This window comes from Moschus berezovskii, chromosome 2 (assembly GCF_049115385.1).
Source record: "Moschus berezovskii isolate FMDL1 chromosome 2, NW_MosBer_1.0, whole genome shotgun sequence".
Taxonomy (NCBI): Eukaryota; Metazoa; Chordata; class Mammalia; order Artiodactyla; family Moschidae; genus Moschus; species Moschus berezovskii.
In genome coordinates this window covers 10,074,325-10,091,283 of record NC_142461.1, presented here as the reverse complement: position 1 = coordinate 10,091,283, position 16,959 = coordinate 10,074,325, and the positions used below count along the sequence as shown (strand labels likewise).

The 16,959-nt window shown below is 52.6% G+C and overlaps 1 protein-coding gene across 1 annotated transcript; it reads left to right on the top strand.

The window, feature by feature from the left end:
* The first annotated feature begins 6,784 nt into the window (after positions 1 to 6,784).
* On the top strand, positions 6,785 to 14,262 carry TENT5B (terminal nucleotidyltransferase 5B). The gene is made up of 2 exons (XM_055398024.2): positions 6,785 to 7,230; positions 12,372 to 14,262. The coding sequence occupies exons 1-2, from the start codon at positions 6,967 to 6,969 to the stop codon at positions 13,398 to 13,400; spliced, it is 1,293 nt and encodes a 430-aa protein (XP_055253999.1). The 5' UTR covers positions 6,785 to 6,966; the 3' UTR covers positions 13,401 to 14,262.
* The last annotated feature ends 2,697 nt before the right edge of the window (positions 14,263 to 16,959 follow it).

Genomic DNA, 16,959 nt, shown 5'->3' with positions numbered 1-16,959 from the left:
CTAGAGTCTTTATATGTGAGAAGAATATGTTAGTTAGGTGAATTATATCTCGATAAAGCTATTTTCGAAAAAAAATTGATGATTGGATTTACCAATGTGAAAGCGAAAGGTGACCTCGATAAAAGCAGTTTTGGTCTAGTGGTGGGAACAAAAGCCTGACTGAAGTGTGTTCAGGAGAGAACAGAACAAGTTACGGCAGCAAGTATGAACATTTTCAAGGAGTTTTACTATATAAATGATTCTCTACTTACAATGGTTCAATTTATAATGGTTCGACTTATAATAGTTCAACTTACAAGTTTTCAGCTTTGGAAAGTGAAAGTGAAGTCGATCAGTCGTGTCCGATTCTTTGCGACCCCATGGACTGTAGACTACCAGGCTTCTTCGTCCATGGTATTTTCCAGGCAAGAGTACTGAAGTGGGTTGCATTTTCCTTCTCCAGGGGATCTTCCCCACCCAGGAACTGAACCCAGATCTCCCGCATTGCAGGCAGACGCTTTACCCTCTGAGCCACCTTTTCAACTTTCCAGTGGTACAAAAGCAATTCTCACTCAGTAGGAAATGTACTGTGAACTTTTATCTTCTCCCAGGCTAGTGATATTCAGTACAGTGCTCTCTCATGAGGCATCTCAAGTGGCAACAAGCTGCAGCCCTCACCGAATCACACTATCACATCACATTGAGGGGAAACAACCAATACACTTAAACCATTCTTTCACTTTAAGCACAGGATTCAATAAATTACAAGAGATAGGGGACTTCCCTGGCAGTGCAGTGGTTAAGACTCTGCACCTCCAATGCAGGGGGTATGGGTTCGATCCTTGGTTGGGAAACTAAGATTCTACATACTGTGCTCAGAGCAGCCAAAAAAAAATTTAAAACAATTACATGAGATATTCAATTATTAAATAGGCTTTGTATTAGTTGCTTTTGCCTAACTGCAGGCTAATGCTAGTGTTCTGAGCACATTTAAGGTAGGCTAGGCTAAGCTACCGGAGAAGGCAATGGCAAGCCACTCCAGTACTATTGCCTAGAAAATCCCATGGATGGAGGAGCCTGGTAGGCTGCAGTCCGTGGGGTCGCTAAGGGTCGGACACGACTGAGCGACTTCACTTTCACTTTTCACTTTCACACATTGGAGAGGGAAATGGCAACCCACTCCAGTGTTCTTGCCTGGAGAATCCCAGGGACGGGGGAGCCTGGTGGGCTTCCGTCTATGGGGTCACACAGAGTCGGACACGACCGGAGTGACTTAGCAGCAGCAGCAGGCTAAGCTACGGAGAAGGCAATGGCAAGCCACTCCAGTACTCTTGCCTAGAAAATCCCATGGATGGAGGAGCCTGGTAGGCTGCAGTCCGTGGGGTCGCTAAGGGTCGGACATGACTGAGCGACTTCACTTTCACTTTTCACTTTCACACATTGGAGAAGGAAATGGCAACCCACTCCAGTGCTCTTGCCTGGAGAATCCCAGGGACGGGGGAGCCTGTTGGGCTTCCGTCTATGGGGTCACACAGAGTCGGACACGACTGAAGTGACTTAGCAGCAGCAGCAGCAGCAGGCTAAGCTATGATGTTTAGTAGGTTACATTTATTAAATGCATTTTCAACTCAGATATGTTCAGATTACCATGGGTTTATGGAATGTAACTCCCTCGTAAGTCAAGGAAGATCTGTATAGAGAAATGGGGCAGAGAGCAGGCAGACATGAGACGTGAGACTCCATGGTTTTGTTATGGGTTTTTTGAGATGCAAGAAGTTGTTTCAGTGCTGATTGGAATGATCCAGGAAAGGGGGCAAACAGCCCAAGTGAAGTCCTTGAGTGGGGGAGAGGCAGGGAACTGGTGTGCGAGTGGAGGGGAAGCACAGAGAGGGGCAACTCGGGTTCATCCAAAGGAGCAGGAGGGAGGGACAAACTGCGGCACAGACTCAGGGGCCGGGTAGAAGGGGTGTTGAGAGCTTGCGGAAGCTGTGCTTTGATCACTTCTATTTTCTCAGTGACGTAGGAAGCAAGGTCAAGAGCTGAGGGAGGGTTGGGGGGAAGAGCTATTAGGGACTGAGGAGAAGTAAGACATTGTTTATAGGGGGACTGGCCTGATGGTCCAGTGGTTAAGAATCCACTTTGCAGTGCAGGGGATACGGGTTCAAGCCTCGGTCAGGGGAAACTAAGCCCACATGGTACAACTACTGAAGCCCGCCCACCACAGCTAAGACCCAGTGCAACCAAATAGATCAGTAATTCTGCTTTAAAGAAAAAGAAAGAAATTGTCTATAGGACTGTGACAGAGTGACCAGACTAGGTCATATGGTAGGATATCAAGACAGTGCAAAGGGGCCCCTGGAGGAGGGCGGGGGTGACATTAAAGTGAAACCAATCATCATGGCTGTGTGTCTTTCTCCAACTTCTGTCAACTGTGTGGGTGCAAGTGCAGGGTTGTGGTTTTGGATTAACCAGGGTGTGGTTTTGCCAGGTGAGGGCAATTTAATATGAAAGGAGCAAGGGGGGGTGAGGGCGTGTGCAAGGAAGTCATTATAATGATGGTCCATGGAATCTAAGCTGGTGAAGGAGGAAAGTCAGATGAGGGAGGCGAGGAGTAGTGGGGGGAAAGGTGGGAAGATCAATGGACTGAAGGTCCTGGTGGGTCCAGAAGCGATGGAGTCAGGGTTCCAGAGGGAGTGTGCCGAAAAGACAGGAGGTGTCAGGAGGATGGGATACTTGATAATGAAATTACACAGGGTAGGGGCACAATTATCAGTAATAACAAGGTCTGGGGAATTATCTTGGCCATGAGGGGCTGAGGCAGGGTGGAGGACAAGAACCATGGGAGGAGGGGATGGGTGTTCTCCATAGGGGAACTGAACAAACCACGTCATCCTCAGAGGCATGGCCCTGGGTAGCGCATGGGCTTGGGATTCAACCCAACCTGAGTATGAAGCTCCTCTTGTCCACCCCCTCTCATGGGGGTCGTACTCAAGTTAGTCAGCTTCTCTGAGCCTCAGTTTTCTCTCATGCAAAGCAAGAGGTCACTCCTAAGTCAAAAGATTATGTTCTGAAAATTGAATGAGCTTTGCAGAAAGTGCCTGGTGCGGTTTTAGGCACAGGGTGCTCTGTAATGTGGGCGGATCCCAGGATGTTCCTGTCTTGGGTCTCAGAGCTGAGGAGGGGCCAATGTAGGGATCAAGACTGTCCTGGGACGCCTTCTCCTTTCCCACCATCTCAGATCATAGAAGGTGTGAGTGGAAGAGCCTGACTCCTATTTCTCTCCCATTTTACAGAATAGGAAACTGAGGCCCAGGTAGGAAAAGTAACTTACGTGCGTCACTGTGACTCAATTATCATACAGAGTAAGTTCCATTTTAAAATCAGTTGAAGTCAGGATTAAGACAAGAAATTTGTATGAGGGGGAAAGGCTTATATATAAAATTTGAAAGACATTTGGACTCTTCAGGATGTACTTTAGCCATCATTCCTCTCCATTCACTGGAACAATTAAAAGTTGATCTTGGTGAAAATGAAACCCTATGAGATTACCCCTGCTCTCTCTCCTCTTCTCTCTCCTCTTCCTACATCCCCAAGTCACACCCCCACCCCAGCACTGACGTTGATGTCCTGTGATTGGTCAAACATTGGACCAATTAGCTTTGGAAATAGAAGTGTCAACAAAAGGGTGACTCACAGCCCCTGAATTTGCCAATTGCTCCTCCTAGCCCAGACAGAAAGAAGGGCAGAGGAAAAGAGATCTCTTAACTTTCCTTCTTTAGAGAACTTAATTCCAGGGTACGGAGTGGGTGCAGCACCAGCCCACTCTCACAAGACCCAATCATGAGTAGTTCCAGCCCTCGCCAGTCTCCTTGGAGTAAATCCTTTCTGCTTTCTGGACCCCAGTTTCCACATCGACAAAGTGAGAAAAGAGTAAACAAATGATAGTCAAAGAGCCTGTCAGCTCAAGTCTTCAGAGTTCTAGGAATATGTGGCTTGGCACCATCTCGGCTGCCCTAGCTGTCCAGGGACAAGCATGGGGAGACTGGGCCGAAGTGGATCCAGTAGACACAATGGAAATATCACTTCCTTACGGAGGCTTTCCACAATTGCACCATCTTGCCTGGAGAATCCCAGGGACTGGGGAGCCTGGTGGGCTGCCGTCTATGGGGTCGCACAGAGTCAGACTTGACTGAAGTGACTTAGCAGCAGCAGCAGCAGCAGCAACAATGTATATGAATCTCTCTGGTTCTCTTCCCTCTCTTGAAAACTATCTTTTTCACACTCACACATACGGTTGCTCTCCCTCCCATTGCCCTGTTCTATTTTCTCCTTAACACTATTAGAAATGGCTTATTTATTTACTTACTTAACTATGGTCTTACTACACTAGAATGACAGTTTGAGAAGGGCAGGGATCTTGCCTATCATGCCCCAGGGCCTAGCTCAACACCTGGTACACAGTAGGTGCTTAATATGTCAGTGTTGGTTGATGAATGAATAAATAAGTGGATGAATGGATCCTGAGGGTGGTACCAGGGCTGTGCCAAGCATGACTGTGATCTGTGCCAACTCTTCTAGAAGAGCAGTTGGGCAAGAGGGCTTTGGAATCAGGAGACCTGGATTTAAGTCCCACACTGCCCATTAGTAGTTGTGTGACCTCAGGCATGTCACTTGACCTCTCTAAATCTCAGGTTCTTCATCTGTAAGCTGAGGATAATGATGCCACATCTTGAGATGTACTTTTAGGAATCAGAGGTCATGTGTGTAAAATATCTGTGCATAGTAGGTTACCCAGTAAATGTTACTTTCCCATCTTTTCCTCCCTCTGCTGGGACATGGAAGGGATAGGTCAAGAGTTTGGAGACTCTGGGTTCAGCTGAAGGATGTTTCTTACCTATTTCTTATCTTTCAAGAGAAGGCAAAACAAAATAGCAAGCAACTGAGCTGATGACTGTGCACGCATGAGACTTGCCCCAAGTCACAAAGCCAATGAGGAGCAAATAGCAGACTCCCACCCTGACCCCAGACAAGGTGGAGAGAAGGGACAAGGGCAGGACCTTGCTTGTGCAGGCCTCTAGATAGAGGAAACAGCTGCTCTAGTCTGAGTCAGGTTCCTGGGATCTAGTCCTAGGTCTGTCTGAGGTAATCTGTGACCTTGGAATGTAGTTTACTATTTCTAGGTCTTGGTTTCTCTGTACATTGGACACATTGCTCTTGCCCAGCCTACTTTACAGAATGGGAGTGTTAGGAGAATTATATTTAATTAATTGTTAAAAGAATGATGTTTAATTTAAAAGAGAACACTGCAGGGACTTCCCTGGTGATCCAGTGGCTAAGATTCTGCACTCCCAATGCAGAAGGCCTGGGTTCGATCTCTGGTTGGGCAACTAGATACTATATGCTACAACTAAAGATTCCACATGCCACAGCCAAATAAATAATTTTTAAAAAGAGAGAATATTGCAGAGATGAATCAGACTCAATTTCTAGAATTTTGCCACCAGCACCTATATTTAAAATAAGAAAAGATTAAACGTAATAACAATAAGCCTCATCCCACTAGGCTCTGTAAAGTAGGAGGAAAAAACATGTAAATGTATTATTTCAATAGAACATATGGATATGTTTTGCCAACTATAAATAACAAACCAAATTTATAAAAATATTTATTGAGCCCCTTCTCTGGAGCAGATGAGGAAACTGACTTAGAGAGATTTAGGGACTTGCCCAAGGGCACACAGGACCTGAGAAGCTAAGAGGCTGGCAGGAAGGACTTCCACCTGCTGCCTGGGAAGCTGCTGCCAGAAGACCAACAGTCCAGTTCCAGCTTCGCTCCAACCTCCAGCCCTGTGAAGGCCCTGAATCTGCTCAAGTGTAGTGGAAAGAGCAAGTGCTCACAGACTCTCTAGTGCAGGTTCAACACCAGGGCCTGTCTCACTTGCTCTGTGACCTTGAGATAGTCAAGCCCCTTCTCTGAGCATGTTTCCTCATCCCTAAACCAAAACATGGGGCTTCCCAGGTGGTTCAGTGGGTTAAGAATCGCCCTACAAATCAGGAGACACGGGAGACACAGGTTCGATCCCTGGGTCGGGAAGATCCCCTGGCGGAGGGCATGGAAACCCACTCCATTGAATATCTTGCCTGGAAAGTCACATGGACAGAGGAGCCTGGACTTTAGTCCATACAGTCGCAAAGAGTTGGACACGACTGAAGAGACTGAGCAGGCGCACAAACCAAAATATTAACGCTAGCCAGGTAGAGGTGCACCCAGGAGAGTACATTACAAAGTATCTACCTCGGTATACAAGTTTGTCACCTTTTCTCAACTCTGGAAGATTGCCTGAGAGCAGGAGGAGCACTGTGTGAAGTGGATCAATTGGCGCAATCTCTCTGGGCTTCTGAAAATAGTGGATGACTAGGACCAGGCCCAGTGATTTCTAAATTCCTTCCAATGCAACAACAAAAAACTTAGTGGTCCAATTCCGCTACAAACTTCACAGGTCACTTCCTTCTCGTCTGCCCCTGGAGGGCGCAGTCCCTTTAAATCCAGGACTTGCCTTCCGCCCGAGCCAATCACCGAGAACAGAAGTTCTTTAAGGACCAAAGGAGGGAATTAAACCGGAGCAGGAGGGCGGGCAGGGGCGTGCCATCCAGCCAATCGGAATCCTCCTGGAGACCAGTGACTCACGTGCAAAGCTTTGCTGTCCAATGGCAGGCGCGTCTAGAGGCGGGGCGGTTCCCGCTGGGTGACAGCTGCCTGGACCAATGGGCGTGTCGCCCGCGGCCTATAAGAGTCCTCTGGGCCCCGGGCGACAAGCTTTAGGGTCGGTTGGTCGTCGCCGTCGGAGGTGTGCCCTGGGCTTGCCTCGCCGTCGCTGTTGTCCGGTCCCTGAGTCCTCCGCGTTGGCCGGGGCCCAGCCGCTCTCCCTGCCCTCCTCCCCTTAATCGCCCCCCGGTTTCTGCCGTCGGGGCCCCGGGGCCGGGCTAATGATGCCGTCGGAGAGCGGAACTGAGAGCCGGGACCGGGCGGCTGCACAGGTGGGGACGGCTGCGCCCGCGGCGGTGGCTAAGGCCGCCCCGGCAGGCGGCGGCCCCGACCCGGAGGCCTCATCGGCCTCCCTCGGACAGCACCTGAGCGGGTTGAGCTGGCCGCAGGTGAAGCGGCTGGATGCGCTCCTGAGCGAGCCGATTCCCATCCACGGGCGCGGCAACTTCCCCACGCTGAGCGTGCAGCCCCGGCAGATCGTGCAGGTAAGAGGTACTGGTCGGTGGATAGGGGGTCTCCATCCTGAGGCTCTCGTGGCGGGGAGGCTCCCGGAGTCTGTTCGATTTGCTGAACAGGTAGGAAAACAAGGCTCGGGGAAGGACAAGGGCTGTAACAAAATCGCGCAACCTTGATGGGAGTCCACATCCTACTACCCCCGCACCTCATAATCTTTCCCCACTGACTTTCCCGTCCCCCGCCCCTTGAGGAGCCCCGATGGCCCTCGGCCCATTCACCTAGGTCCTGGCTGGAGGGGGCGGGAAGTGGGGAGGGATCTGGTCTGGGAGGAAGAACTGCCCCGCCTGCGAGGACAGGATATGCCAGGCAGCCCTGGGTGGGTAGCTTTGCACGCTTGAGCCCGAGATAGTTCTTTTCATCTCCAAGTCGTCATCCCCAGGTCTCAGGCTCAACCCTTTCCAGCGCTCTCAAATTTCTAGGAGCAGATTCTGTTTGTCCTCTGCTCCCACAGCCCACTGGCTCAAGAGCCCTCTCTGGAAAGCTGAGAAATTCCAGCTAGGACTCCCTCTCAACTAGGGTTGTGTGGCAGGAAGAGATTAAGCACGAGGCACCTGATGCCTGTGTGCTGAGGGGGCAACATCAGGTGTTCAGTTTAGCTGTATCTTTCCCTTCCCAAGATTGGAAATGAAGGTTGAGTCTCTGGCCCCATCTCTCTCCTGAGAAGAGAATTCTGGCAACTCCTTTCCTCTTCCACAGACTCCCTCTTCCCTTTATCTGGTCCTCAACAACTCTAAAATTGCTCTTTCACCTCTATAGCCCAGGCACTGTCATGCTCTGAAATCCAATAATATGGTAATTACTGTACCCATTTTATAGCTGGGGAAGCTGAGGCCCCAAGAGGGGCTGTGAGCTCTGTAAGATTTCCTAGAGGTGAAAAGCAAACCCAGAGAATCTTTGGTCTTCCCAGGAGCTGGTTACTACATGTTCAAGGCTTTCCCATTTCTTCCCAAGACTTCCCAAGTTCCCAAGACTCATTTTGTAGGTCTTAGCAGTTAGAAAAAAACAGAAAATCTAGCTGCAATTCCTGCATATTCCTGGCAGCAGATGGGGAAGTAGACATACAAGCCAGGTAAAGCAGACCACCTCCCATCCCTGGCTCTTCTGTCTTAGCTTCCACAGACGGGGAGGGTTGCTTGCTGTTGGATTACCTCTCCCTCCCTCTCAAGGAATGGGAGGGGGTGGGGGCAGATTCCCTAGGGTTGAGTCATCGGTGGCGAGGCATTCCTGGGCTGCCCCGCTGTCATGGGGCAATTAGGAACCAGTTGAGGTTTTTCTCCTCCTTGACAGTCAGGTCAAACTTGGGGCCCCAAATGCTGTATCCCCAGGACTATTATCCCAGGCATGAGCCCAGTGTGGCAGTTCTCCTCTGCAGGGACATGGGATGCCCTAAGGGGAGGTCCCTGACCCTGTCAGTATGGTCCAAACTGCCTTTACTTGTATGTCCTCTGTGCCAAGCCCTGTTCAGGGGCACAGATGTGACTGAGACCCAGCCCCCTGGCTTTTCAGCTGCTCCCATCCAGGTGGGGAAGCCTGCAGGTCAATAGGAGCTGACTCTGCAATGTGATAATAGTACAATGTCTCCTAGACTAGGGTCAGAAATACACAGAACAGGGAACTGCCAGCTGTGGGGGGGAGGACAGTGGCAACTTAAAGAGTTGGACTGGAAGGTTGGACATCTAGCTTCAGGGCCTGGACCATTGTCAATTCCCTCTGCTGGGCCTGTGCGTGCGAAGTTGCTTCAGTGAAGTCCAACTCTGTGGAACCCTATGGACTGTAACCCACCAGGCTCCTCTGTCCATGGGATTCTCCCAGCAAGAGTACTGGAGTGGGTGCCATGCCCTCTTCGGGGGAATCTTCTGAACTCAGGGGCCAAACCTGCGTCTCTTCCATCTCCTGCATTGGCCGGCGGGTTCTTCACCAGTAGTGCCCCCTGAGAAGCCCAGTGTCCCTGTTTGTTCAATGGGGATGGGTTGAACTGCTCTCCATTGCCCCGTCTGCTTCCAGAATCCAAAGGGTCCTTTACGTGGCGTGTACAAATGCCTCCACAGGAAAGAAAGGCCATTTTCTGGCAGGAATTTGTAGCTGGCAGCTTCACAAGCTACTGGGATGTGTATGTGTATGTGTGTGTGGGGGTGGGTGGGCAGGGGGTACTGTTTGTGTGTATGTGGTGGGAGATGCTGGTTTGTTGACTTTGGGCTTCTCACCTGTGCTGAGTTGTCCCATGGTTCAAGAATCAGAAATTTTCTCCCTCTCTGCCCGCCACAAGCTTTGCCTACAGCAGTAATCTGGGCATTTAGAGATACGATTCCTGCTTGTACCTGGGCTAGAGGAACCTACTCTCCTGTAGGAGGCCCCCACCCTTACCCCACCCCCTGAACATAGTTCTGGGAGAACTGACTCTACTTAAGTTCAGCCACTTATTGACTGTGTGACCCTAAACAAGTCCTCTGCCCTCTCTGGGTTCGGAGGATTGAATTAGTCTCTGATCTCTCCAGCTGCAGCCAAAGGGCCTGCATTAGGTGGCTCCAGACTCAAGTTTTGTAAGCCTGCTGGCTGACGGCACCTATGGTCTCCCTGCAGGTCTCAGCAGCAGTCTGGGAGCAGAGTGGTTTGGAGGAGGGCCTTGGCACAAGAGCAAGAAGGGTGCAGCCATTGCCCCGTCCAGGGCTGGAAAGTCTGATTCAGGAGGCTCCAAGCTGCCCTGCAGGCCTTGGGTGTGGCGGTATCTGGGGACTGCCTGCCAAGTTGGCTGTAGTCGCACCTGGGAACCAGACAACAGCCGCTGGCTGGCTGACACAGCCAACCCCATGGCCTGACGCAGGAGTTTTAACAAGGGTACTCCTACCTACTCACCAGGCCAGATGCCATGCCCTGGGGTGGGCATCAGCCTGGGAGCAGGAGCTGGCACTGAGTAAGGCTCAGTCAGCTCTAATGGGACTTGGGGAGGGGGCTGGTCAATGCTGCAGCTCTGCCAGGGTCCTTGGGACAAGGTCTTTGGCCCAGTCCTCCCCTTGGCCTACATGGGCACAGCTGCCAGAGTGCGGGAAAGTAGTCCCACAGGCTGACCCCTTACCTCCAGCCTCCCCTATCTGCCTGGCCAAGGCTTCCCCCAGCCCCACCTTCCTGCTCCCTAGCTACTCTGGCCCTGGGCTTCAGTGACTGGAAGGTTGCTCTCACTTTGAAACTCTGAAATGGGGACCAGATTAGAGCCCTAGTTTCTGGTCTCTGCTCCTTCCAAACCCTGGATTGGTAATGCAGTAGAAAGCGGATAGGATTGGAAGTCAGCCATACCTGAATCTGAAGGCACCCCTGGGTGATGGCAACCCACTCCAGCATTCTTGCCTGAAAATCCCATGGACAGAGGTGCCTGTCAGGTTACAGTCTATGAGGTCACAAGAGTCAGACACAACTTAGTGACTAAACCACCCCTGGGTGATCCTGTGTAGGTAATTCACTCCTCAGTTTCCCCATCTATAACTTGGAGATGTTAAAGATCTAATCCCTCATAGGTTCTGGTGAGAAGGCCCAATGCCTGGCCCCCCATCAGGCCTATCCTGATGGCCACGATAATACCTTCCCCTCGTCAGGGTCCTCCTCCAGGAAGCTTCTTGGAGGGAGCCACCCACCTCAGATTGCCCCACTGCAGCTTGCCTCCTCAGCACTTAGGTGCATTCTTTGCAGTAATTCCCTAGGAGGCCAGCAGAGCAGCCGGGCCTGGAGCTGACTTGGCAGCAAGGTGGGGTTGCAGAATCCTCAGGGTAGGAATGCTGCCTGGTCACTTTCGGTGTGTGAAGTACTCTGGGCTGCTGAGAAAACAGTGTCGGAGCCCAGCTCCTCTCTTCTCCCCTCCCTGGTGCTAGGCCCAGGGAGATGCTTCTGCCAGAGGAACAGACTCAAGATGACACAGGTTTCCCTGTCATGTTCCTGTGTCAGTGGATGGGGTCTGCTACCTTCTTCCCGAAACTTGGCTCGCTTCCCTGGTGGCTTAGACGGTAAAGCATCTACCTGCAATGTGGAAGACCGGGGTTCAATCCCTGGGTTGGGAAGATCCCCTGGAGAAGGAAATGGCAACCCACTCCAGTACCCTTGCCTGGGAAAATCCCATGGACGGAGGAGCCTGGTCGGCTACAGTCCATGGGGTTGTAAAGAGTCAGACACGACTGAGCGACTTCAGTTTCCTTTCCACTTGGCTCAGAAGGCTTCCTGAGATTTTGACCCACCCCCTGCCCAAGAGCAGAAAGAGTCTGGGTTTTAACTTCCAGCCCTGCCATTTCTGAATAGCCTCTCCTCTGAACCTTAAGTGTTTTGCTACTAGAAGCCTCAGTTTCTTCATCTGTAAAAATGAGTCTAATATTTGCTTCACTGGGTCCTTGTAAAGATAAACTAGTGTGTCATAATCAAAAGAGCGTGCATGGACTTGAGAATCTAACTGACCTGGGTTCTGGTCTCAGCCTGACTACTCTATGACTTTGGACATGACTTTCCTGTGCCTCAGGTCCCCCACCTGTAAATTGGGATAATACGACATAAAAATTGGGATTATTATGAAGGTAAGGGTAGTAATGCATGTGAACTGCCAATTACATTCCCAACACATTTGAGCAGTTTGCATCAGACGTGGCACAGAACTGCTTTATTTGCAGTTTTATAGAGGTGGAATAGCATAGTGGCTGAGACATGAACTCTTGAGTTTAATTCCCAGCTCTGCATCCACTGGCTGTGTGACTTTGGGCAAGTTACTTGGCCCCTCTGTGCTTCCAGTTCCCCATCTGTAGAGTGGCAATAAGAGTACCTTCCTCATAGAGTTAATGTAAGAATTGTGTAAGTTTATATCCTAATGTATAAAGTGCCTAGATCAAGACCTGGCATTTAGTAAATTCCATGCACCTATGTGTTATCATTATTGCTGTTCCGAGTCATTCCTCCGAAGGGGCCACTCTCCAGATTAGGAAATACAGGTTTAGAGAATGAAATGACTTTCCAAAGGCAAACCAGCTGGTAAGTGGTCAACAGGGGTTGATGTCACTGTGGTTATTGCATGGAAACCCACAGAGGACCCCCCTGGAACCCAGGTCGCTGACAATTCTCCCTCCCGCCGGCCCCCCTGCAGGTCGTCCGCAGCAGCCTGGAGGAGCAGGGGCTGCAGGTGCACAGTGTGCGGCTGCACGGCTCGGCCGCCAGCCACGTGCTGCACCCCGAGAGCGGCCTGGGCTACAAGGACCTGGATCTGGTGTTCCGCGTGGACCTGCGCAGCGAGGCATCCTTCCAGCTGACCAAGGAGGTGGTGCTGGCCTGCCTGCTGGACTTCCTGCCGGCCGGCGTGAGCCGGGCCAAGATCACACCGCTGACCCTCAAGGAGGCTTACGTGCAGAAGCTGGTGAAAGTGTGCACCGACGCGGACCGCTGGAGCCTCATCTCGCTGTCCAACAAGAGCGGCAAGAACGTGGAGCTCAAGTTCGTGGACTCGGTCAGGCGCCAGTTCGAGTTCAGCGTCGACTCGTTCCAGATCCTCCTGGACTCCCTGCTGCTCTTCGGCCAGTGCTCGCCCACGCCCATGTCGGAGGCCTTCCACCCGTCGGTGACCGGCGAGAGCCTGTACGGGGACTTCGCCGAGGCCCTGGCCCACCTGCGGCACCGCGTCATCGCCACGCGCAGCCCCGAAGAGATCCGCGGGGGCGGCCTCCTCAAGTACTGCCACCTGCTGGTGCGGGGCTTCCGGCCGCGGCCCAGCACCGACGTGGGCGCCCTGCAGCGCTACATGTGTTCCCGCTTCTTCATCGACTTCCCCGACCTGGCGGAGCAGCGGCGCACGCTGGAGCGCTACCTCGAGGCCCACTTCAGCGGGGCCGACGCGGCGCGCCGCTACGCCTGCCTGGTGACGCTGCACCGGGTGGTCAACGAGAGCACCGTGTGCCTCATGAACCACGAGCGCCGCCAGACGCTGGACCTCATCGCCGCGCTGGCGCTCCAGGCGCTGGCTGAGCAGGGCCCGGCGGCCACCGCCGCCCTGGCCTGGCGCTGCCCCGCAATCCCTGACGGGGTCGTGCCCGCCACCACCGTCAGTTACTACGTGACCCCCGTGCAGCCTCTGCTGGCCCGGGCCCACGCCTCCTATCCCACCTGGCTGCCCTGTAACTGACTCGGACCCTGGCCGGCAAGGACTCGGCCGCCCCGGATGGAGTGGGGCCTCCAGAAGGGTGGGGAGGACCCGGCCAGAGACAGGCAGCCGGGGCTAGGGGGCCCAGCACTGCTGCAGGGTCAGGCCTCCCACTGAAGAGACCAGATTTCTCCCCCTAGGGAGGGCCCCAGAGGACTGAAGGCCAAGCTGGGGTTCTCGGTAAATGGACTTTTTCGTTATTTGCGCCACCCTTTTGGAGCAGCATAGTTGTGGGGTGCCGGGGTAATTTGTCTTGAGGGTCGACTGCCTTTAGGAGGAGACAAAGAATGTTTGAGACTGGTAGCCTCAAGGCCCATCATCTCAGGCAGATTTCTGTGGCCTAGAAAAGGTCTTTCTGGCTAGGGCCAGCCCTCAGTGACACCAGCAGCCTCCAAGGGCCTGCAGCCCATGCAATGGCTAAAATATTGTTGTCTTATGGGAATCACTCACTTTGAGTCGGGCTGAACCACTAACTAGGAGGAGGAAAACTGAGGCAGATGCCTAGGTTTGGAATGGGATAAGTTTAGCTCAGCCCCCTAACACCCCTACCCCAAGCTGTCTAGGTGGGCCCTGGGCAGCAACCAAGCATCCTGGGCACAAGCCATGCCCCTGTCGGGGTGCTTCTCCCTTCCCCCACGTGGTGAGGAGCCCTCCTGCCTGGGAGCTTGTTCTCTAGAAGGTGCTGGGTCTAATGTAGCCACAGTCAAGTGATCCCACCCTCCTGGCCTGGTTACAGGGTCCTCACAAGGGAAAGGAGAGGTATGCCCCACCTCCCTTCCCATCCCTCTGGATTTGTTACTATTTTGCACTTTTAACACCTGCCAATAAAGATTGTCCACACTGAGCTTAGCACCATGCTTTCTCCTGGGAGAAGGACCTTCCATGGCTGTGGGGTCTGTGGCTGCCTATCGCCCAGCTTGTCTTGCTTGTATTGTGGGAGGGGACTTTGGGGGGCGGGGTCTGAGTCCCGGGCGGTGGTTAAGGAATGCCCCTCCTTCCCCCAGCATGGCGGTTGTGCTACAAGCCTCTGTCTACACATGTGACTTGCCCCTGCACATCACTTCAGCAAATCTCTTGCTAAAAAGCAAATATTTCAGTGTTTCCTACCTGGAGTCCTGATGTCCCTGGACCTGGCCTCATACTCCAATGCTCAGGTCTGCTTGATTCCATCTCTTCTCAACCTTCCCCAACCCTCCCCAGGAAGCAGGTGAACAAGCAGGGGGAGTCTGGACCAGAGACCCTCCCTGTAGATGTGGCAGCTGGGACTGGGGCGGGGGGGCGCTTCTAGCACCTCTAAAGCTAGAGCCCAGGTTTGGCCTCCCCACTGGGGGTTGTCGTTCAGTCACTAAGTCATGTCCGACTCTTTGACAACCTCATTGCAGCACGCCAGGCTTCCCAGTCCTCCACTATCTCCTGGAGTTGGCTCAAACTCATGTCTACGAGTCAATGATGCCATCCCACCATCTCATCCTCTGTCGTCCCCTTCTCCTCCTGCCCTCAATCTTTCCCAGCATCAGGGTCTTTCCCAATAAGTCAGCTCTTCACATCAAGTAGCCAAAATATTGTAGCTTCAGCATCAGTCCTTCCAGTGAATATTCAGGGCTGATTTCCTTTAGGATTGACGGGTTTGATCTCCTTGCTGTCTCCTCCCTCTCGCATCCCCAAGTGCTGGTGGGGGGATGCTTTGCTCTAAGCAAGTCCCCTAGAGGGGCAAGGACTCTCCTTTCTGGAGCCAGCTGGGACCATGCCTGGCTGCCTGGGAGTGCCAGCCACCAGCCACAAGCTCTTAGGGAGGTGTTCCCTCAGGGCATCAGCCAGTCATGGGCCTGGACGCTGCCTACTGTTTACCCAGCCTCTTTGATCCAGGGAGTGCAATGTCCTTAACATATTGAGGCTCATTAGTGGCCTCTGAAGTGCTGGCTTTTATGGTTCCAGTCAGAGTGGAGAAAACAAGGCCGCAGAGGAGGCCCCAGGTCACCTGGTTGAGTCCAGCCATCTCACCTGCTCACTGTGTCCCTGCTGGGCTCAGAATGTCTAGAAGGATGAGTGGAAAGGCTGTCTTTGCTTGGTGACTAAAAGCAGCCTCCCACCCTACCCTGGCCATGCCCACTCAACTCGGGTCCTAGGGTGGGGTGGAGACTAAGTTTGTCCCAGCTCCTGCTTTGGGGTGTGAGGGGGAAGCTCACAGTGTAAGCACAGAGGCTTAGCTTCTTGGGGTGGGGAGTGGGATTCACCTGCACGTGCTTGTTTCAGAGGGGAGAGAGCCAGAAATCCATGGCACACGCGTGTGCTCACTGGATTCAGCCCCTGTGCGCTGGCTACCCCTCCAGGGGGTGGAAACACAACAGTAAACAAAGGCCAACATCCCTACCCTTTTGAGGATCACATTCGAATGGGAAAGATAGAAAATAAACTAAATTATATAGTCTTAGAAGGTCAGTGACGCCTAAGAAGATACACAGCTAGGTAAGGGATTGGAAGTGCTGAGGTGTGCAGTTTTAAAAAGGGTGTGCCTCCTTGAAAGGGCGACAATCTGAACAAAGACAATGGGGAGCAAACCATGCGGCTGTCTGGGGAAACAGCCTTCCGGGTGGAGGGGACTTGTCGCATGCTCCTGGCAGGCGTGTCTGGGGAAGGGCACGTGTGCCTGAGGCTGCCCGGCTCACCCTGTGCAGGTCTGTGTGCTCCCCAAGAGAAGTGGGAGACAGGCGTGTCCTGCTAACAGCTACCACTTCTGGATAGCTCTCCCCCAGACAGGGTGCCACGCTGAGGTCTCCCCAATCACTGCATCCCAATGCACCCTGGCAACAACTCCACAAGAGAAGAACAAGTATTTCCATTTTACAGACAAGAAAACTGATGCCAGAGAGGTTTGTGGGCCATTGCTGTTAACCCCTGCACCATCCTGCCCCTACCCTCTGGTTTCACCTGGTTGCTCATGACAGTATGTCTCTTATACATACATGTGACATGGCATGTTTGGCATGTGACAGATAAAAAAGCTTGCATTACTGTGACTTGGCCATTTTACGACGATGGCAGAGTGTAGCAGTTGTGCCCACTTGTACATTTTCTTGATGCAAGCGTGACACCAGATATGGCTTGTGGTGACAGTGTCAGAGGCCTGTATGGCAGTGGGCATGCCTGTGGGCGTGTTTGGGGGAGGTGTGATGTTTCCGGGTGTGAGAGAAACACTGACTCAGTGGCTGGCATTGTTCTCTGATGGACAATCCCTGCAGCCATCTAAGATGCCAGACAGGAAAGAATCAAGAACTAAGAGCCAGAGAGGGGGAAGACTGAGGGAGGAAAAGACCCATAGCCCTTCTCTCCAAGCAACAGTCCATTGCCCCCCGAGACCCGCAGTGGGTAGGAGAGCTGCAGAGCAGGAACTGCCTTGTTATGAACTTTGGGGAATGAAAGATAGGCCCCGCAGGCAGCTGCGGGACATGTCGGCCCTTCCAGTCCCACTCTCTGCCCTCCTTCCTGCTCTGTGCCCCTGGGAGGCTGACCTCTATGAACTGTGCATCAATGGCTCCCTTGT

What these genes read in the sequence shown, in the direction of transcription:
- TENT5B (XM_055398024.2), top strand. Translation starts at nt 6,967, where the DNA reads ATGATGCCGTCGGAGAGCGGAACTGAGAGCCGGGACCGGGCGGCTGCA. An exon ending in AGCCCCGGCAGATCGTGCAG is followed by an intron (nt 7,231 to 12,371) that starts GTAAGAGGTACT and finishes GCCCCCCTGCAG; the next exon opens with GTCGTCCGCAGCAGCCTGGA.